The sequence below is a fragment of the Drosophila melanogaster genome, chromosome 2L (genome assembly GCF_000001215.4).
Source record: "Drosophila melanogaster chromosome 2L".
Taxonomy (NCBI): Eukaryota; Metazoa; Arthropoda; class Insecta; order Diptera; family Drosophilidae; genus Drosophila; species Drosophila melanogaster.
The window spans coordinates 18,479,019-18,485,062 of record NT_033779.5 but is presented as its reverse complement, the minus strand read 5'-3'; the positions used below and the strand labels follow the sequence as shown (position 1 = coordinate 18,485,062).

General features: G+C 38.0%; 1 protein-coding gene across 4 annotated transcripts in view; it reads left to right on the top strand.

The window, feature by feature from the left end:
* Positions 1–549: 549 nt before the first annotated feature.
* The window catches only part of CG10283 (uncharacterized protein), an 11,550-nt gene continuing 6,055 nt past the window's right edge, over positions 550–6,044 (top strand). Inside the window, exons 1-2 of one of the 4 annotated variants that reach the window (NM_001169536.3) lie at positions 550–689; positions 747–1,169. In NM_001169536.3, the coding sequence (NP_001163007.1) occupies positions 1,094–1,169 (76 nt within the window). In that variant the 5' untranslated portion in view covers positions 550–689; positions 747–1,093. Of the gene's footprint in view, positions 1,170–6,044 lie in introns of all 4 variants that reach the window. The other 3 variants (NM_165255.4, NM_001169535.3, NM_136035.7) reach the window with 3 other exon arrangements.

Here is a 6,044-nt window from a genome sequence, read left to right as displayed (position 1 = left end):
TTATATGAATAAACGACAATATGTTTAAGATAACTTTTATTGAAATTCCCAGTATCCCAATATGAACTATACGTTTAAAGTTTTTTTTACAACATTACCTATTATTTAAATTTTAATTATAATACCTTACTTTCACAACTAACTAGCAGTCGTGATATTTATAAACAAGTTTCTAGCTACACAATTTTTATCTAATTAAATATGATTTTGGAATTTTTTAAGTGTAGCATTTGTTGAGGATTGAAACCTCGCTTAGCTAACGCAATGGTGTATGTCTTTACTAAACAGCAAATGCCATATACATAAATAAAAGAAATACTGAAATTCGTTGCTCCCAACTCATTTTGGAAAATTAAATAATAATAAAAAACCATATGTACATATATACCGTTTAATGAATTTATAAATCAATAGTAAAATTATAACTTTTTGTATTTAGATTTGAAATCTTTTTGAAACTTGGCAGCACTGTTTTGAGTTATTCTCTCTCCTCTCTCTTATTCTCTCTTCCATTGCAGTGCCGCTTTCGAGATACATTTGTATCGGCTTCCAGTTCCAGCGCCGCTTGCAGTATTATTGTGTCTTCCAGTTAGCTGGACTGTATGGCCAAGTCAAACAACATCCATTCGCTGAGCGGCTTTCGCTGTTGAATGAGCTGTTTTGCTGCTTTCGTGGAACGACGGCCGCCGGTTCGTTGCGTATCTTTGGGATACAATACCTAAATCAAATCGAATTTTGAATTGCAGCTGTCGTTGTTGCGCGCGTGTTGATGGTGGAAATTGTGGAATTATAAGCATTATATCTCGTGTGGAAGTGTGAAAGTGAAATAGTTGCACCGAGAGCGACGCAATTAGATGAAAATATAGTTTACTCACGCTCTGTATCGCCGCATCTATGTATCTATTTTGCCAGCCCGCTTCAACAAGTAAACCAACATAAATTAAAAATCAGTGGAGTGGAAGGCGCGTCCTTGAGCTACCCAATTTAAACACCTGTTTTAGAACGAGATACAGATATTCTATAGAGATTTGAGCCACCGAAAGAGACAGCCAGAGCCTGTTAGAAAGAGAAGGGTGGCGAGAGGAGGAGAGAGATGAATAATTTCACAACCACAACAGCAGCCGCACCACCAAAGGAAGCGCTGCCCCGATCAGGACATGTTAATGAGGGTAAGCATGGGTTAAGAACCGAACCGAAGCAAACCATTTCGAAATTGGTTGAACATGAACAATTTCGTACGGGGCCTTGGATAATTGGAAATTGATTGGGTTTGAGTGTAGCTATTGAGATGAAGGGGCTTTGGAATTGGGGCGGGGGGGGCATGAGCACCACATAGAAGTGATTAATTTGAGGTCTTTTAAAATTCCTCTTCAACGTTTTCTTCCCCTGACTTGGTATTTCTTTAACGATATGACCTCTCTAGCGATCAAATTAATTTTTAACAAATTTGTTGTATTTGTTGTCATTTATTGTTTCCATTTATTCATAAAGAAAGTCAGGCCCATTGTTTCGTTGAGAATTCTTCACAAAAAGTTCATTAAATATATATTGTCTTTACCCTTCTTGCAAAATTGAATATAAATCAAATTTGGAAATTAAACAAATATTTTTGTCTAATATATGCAAATATAAAAGGTTTTAGTCCACACATTTTATTCAATTTGGCATTTCTTTCAAGACATCACGAATTATAAATGTTCTAACGCTTTTCATACCCCATTCCAATATACATATCCCATTAATTCCACCGATCCGATATCTTTGAATGCCGACATCAGCCAAAAAAAAAAAACAAACACTCAAGTTCTCAGAACTTCTCCACTGTCGTTTGCGCCTTGGGGCTTAAATATAAGTTTTTTTCTGTTGATTCAGATGTAAACAAGCCATATCGAGCACGTTTTCCCTTATCGCATTCTACTTGACCTTATGTAATAATCAAAACATTTGCATAGAAAAAATGTTACAACATGAAAAGCTAGCTTATTCACCTCTTTGAATAAGCTCAATTAATTGAAAGCGAATACGAAATGCTCGATGACAAAGATTTGGCTGTTGTGCAAATCTCTTTTTTGGCTACTATGTGAACAATATTTGTTGTTATGCTAATGAAACAGATTGCCCAAAGAAGAAAAAATAATACACAGAAAACGCGAGCCGAATAAAACTTTCTCCACTCCCAGTAACAATCACAAGAAGTTGGCGAGTTTCCTCATTTTTTGGGGGGTTTTGAAAGTCTTCATGAGACGATAAACAAAAACAAAGACTTCCAGTCAGCAGCCGAAGAAACCGCATAGCGCAGACCAACGACCGAAAGCGGACAAAGCTGTGAAGAAGAGATTTCAGTTGAAAAATAAACAAACACCGAGCTCTTATATAGTTTTCTTTTAGAGCAATTGAGGGGAAGCCGAGCGATCCCCGCTACAGAAAGGGAAAATACATACTCATTTTCTTCTTTTTGGAGGTGCAAAAAATGATTGCCGCTAGCACTTTCCATTTAATGAATGCACCTGAAGAAAAATCAGTTATCTACCATTATAAAGATTTTGTTTTATAAAAGTATATACACATTATACTAGTCTAATTATATATATTGTAAAATAATGATTACAATAGAAGCGCAAATAGGGTAGGAAAAAATAAGTAATACTTGAAGATAAAATTCCAGCTTGATTAATAATAATAATATTTTCAGAAAAGATTTTATTCTTTATGTGTAAAGAAAATCTCGTTGAACTCAGAAATGTATTAAATAAGGTTTATATTAAAAATATGTTTGCTAATTGTTTTCAAAAAACTGTGGCTATTTGAAGAACCATAGACCACCGAATTCGATAAGTTTTTCGCACAGTGCAGAAATGCAAAAAGGCTGTTTCCCAGCATTTGTATCTTAAAGATGCAGCGCGTGCAGCAGGCAACAGCTGACGGTTAGCCGAGGGGATTGCAGCCGCTTCATTTGCGCCCAAGCACGCATGACAAAAGACCCCCACAAAGAGTCGGCCCTTGGTTGGAAATAGCCGTGCCTCCGACTGAAACTTACTCAACTGCTGGCCTCTTTTTTCCCTTTTTTTTTTTGCCAACCAGCCCGACTGACTGACAAGTGAAGGGGCTTCTTGATGAAGAGGGGGCCAGGATAGAAAGGGGATATCGGGGAGCAGCAGCCCCAGCGGCAAGAGAAACAGCAGCAGTTGCATGACGAGCCGCCTGAATGCAGTTTATTTCTTTCTTGCATTTTTATCGCTGCATGCCAGGAATGATTCACTTGCCAGGCCACGATGACAGGATGTGCGAGTGCCAGGAAGGAGGTCTCATCCATTTGGACTTGGCTCTTAAAATTTCTATGGCGATAGCACTTAAAGGAGGCCCAAGCCCCACTCAGCTCCTCTCCTTATTATGGCGCTTTGTCATGACTTGACTTGCGTTGGCCTACAAACAACAATTTTTCAAGAAGCCCAAATAATGGAGTTACCAAGGAGTCCACCCCAAGTGCTGGTGTTTACAAATGAAAGTATGAATAACTAAATTGAGCTATGCAGAATATTTCACTTGCAACTAAGACACAAATTTAGGTAGTGACAAAAATACTGTGGGATTACTTGCTGCCACTTTCAGAACGAGAAACATATTCAGGATTTGTTACTTTAAATGTATGTTTGAAAAACTGAATATAGTCTCAGGTATATGTTTTTCTTGTATCATAGCTCATGCCAGAAATGTGACTCATACGTTTAGAGCTAAGAGCTGATAATATGTAAGGAATAAATATTTACAAAATATTTATTGATGTTTACAAAGTAAAAAATAAATAACTACAAATATTTTAAGGCAAACTCTGAAAGCATACAGTTTCAAGCTGTCAGACTAAAAAGCAAACTTCCTCATTTTAAAAGCAGTGAAAGCTTGACTGGCTCAATTCATAAGTATCGTAGCATGAAACCGAAATAAAGCTAATTTGGGCATTATTTTGTTGCCACAACACCGCACTTGGATAGACAATTATTGGCCTTTCTGCTTTGGATATGCATAACTTGGCCCACGAGTGCCTGAGAGGCAATTCAATCAATCAGCGGCAACCTAAACTGAACCCGAAATGTGAGTTCATTTGAATGAACTGAATGAATTGAATTCGGGAGATGATGCAGCCAGGCTAAGGCCAATGTGAGGCTGGCTAAATATACTGCCGGTGTGTATCCGTATCTGTATGTGTGTGCCGTATCTGTATCTGTCAGATGCAACATTCAAATAGTCAACATTGCAGGCCGCATTTCTCGTCCAGTGGCAGTGGCATGTTCAACAACCTTGAGTCAGGTTTTTCCACTTTCGGCGCCGCGTCTTCGCTGCTGCAGTTGGCAGTCGTTGCAGTTGCAGTCGTCAAGCGTCGTCAACAGCATTTTTTCCACGCCGCACACACATATTTTCCTGGATTTTGTTCGGGGGCTCTCTCATAAATTTTCCCGTCAAACTGCTTTCTAATTTTGGCTTTCCTCACTTGTTTATAGTTTTTTTAATATATGCATATGCAGAGGTTTATATATTCATTACCATCTCGGGTTGTGTAACTCTTCACGCGATCGGCGGCCCATTCATGCGTGCTCGACCATCTGAACTTGGTTGCCAATCAGAGAGAATGAATTGGAGAAATGGGGAAAACCAAAAGTAAGGTGGCGAAGCCCTGCAAGTGCCAAGAGGTCCAAGCAAAAACACTGGGAACTGCAAGTGGACTGGCCAGCAAGGTTAATTGAATGTGGCAGGCAAATTTGTAAAGGTTGCAATGCAAGCAGTTTCGGCCAAATTGCACAAAGACGGCAGCTAAACAATTGTTGCTCCACCTAAATAATTAAGTGCCCCATTTAAGGGGGCGTATTCGGAGTGACCATAAACAATTTGGCTATGTTCTGATACATTTCCTGGTGCCTTTTACGTTTCAGTTTTATTATTATCATTATCAATAATAGTAAAATATGTTTTGTAGGATTCAATCAAAATAACAATAAATAGATATGTATTAGATACTATTAACTCATTCTTCAAAAACAAATTTAAATTTTTCTTAAGATGCTCTGTTATTTCAAATAAAACAAAATACCATTATCAACAGTTTTTAATCAACCTTCACTCAGATGATATCTTCCAAAAATTCCTTCCCTCCCCACCACCTGCTTTCACCCCCGTGGAGAGAATTCGTCAGAAACCTTAAGCTCCATGAATCATGAATTTCTTGACTTACTAACCCGTTCTCGGATCGTTTTTTTTTTTTTTTGTGGTCAAGTCAATAAAATGCTCTTGCTGACCCACATTGCACCACCCATTGTGGTGCGAATTTTTGGGGCAGCAGAGGTTAAAAGTGTTTATTTTGTTTTTTTTTTTTGGCCAAAACCCGTTCCGGGGCCAGGTAAAAAATGTATGTCTCCCATATGGACAGCCACAATAAGTCAGCTGTCAGTGTTGCGACAGGAAATCGAAAGAATTTCAAATTCGTCGTGTGACTTAATAGCAACTGGCGAATTCAAATGGCACTGGCCATAATTTTCCTAGACATATTTGCTGAACGATTTTAATGACTCGGTCATTTCCTCTCTTTCTTAAAGAAGAAAAATACTGCAACGGCAGCGTATGGAGTACAGTAAGTTAATTTCAGCACAGGTTTTCTTTGTGCCGTTCTCATACACACATTTTTTTTTTGTATTTCTGTATAATTTGTTTTCGTATTTTTGCCCGTTGCCCGTTGTGCATAATAAAAAGCCGCGCTTGCTCGGGGAATTATAACGCAAAAGTGCAGAGTCGTAAGAACAACGAGAATATCATATACACACATACTGGCACTTATTCGAGACTTTGTAAGTTATATGCTGAAAGTATGAAACAGCAAGACTGAAGCTCACTTTAGAATTCAACCGAAGATTGGCATACCCTATAAAACTCGCCTAAAGCCGTTCATGTAACTACCTTTATGTAGCATTATCAAACTTTCTAAGTGGAAATAAGAAACGATTTAATGAGGTACTGCATATTCTAATAACAATAAAAGTTTTACAGTTTTTCGAAAT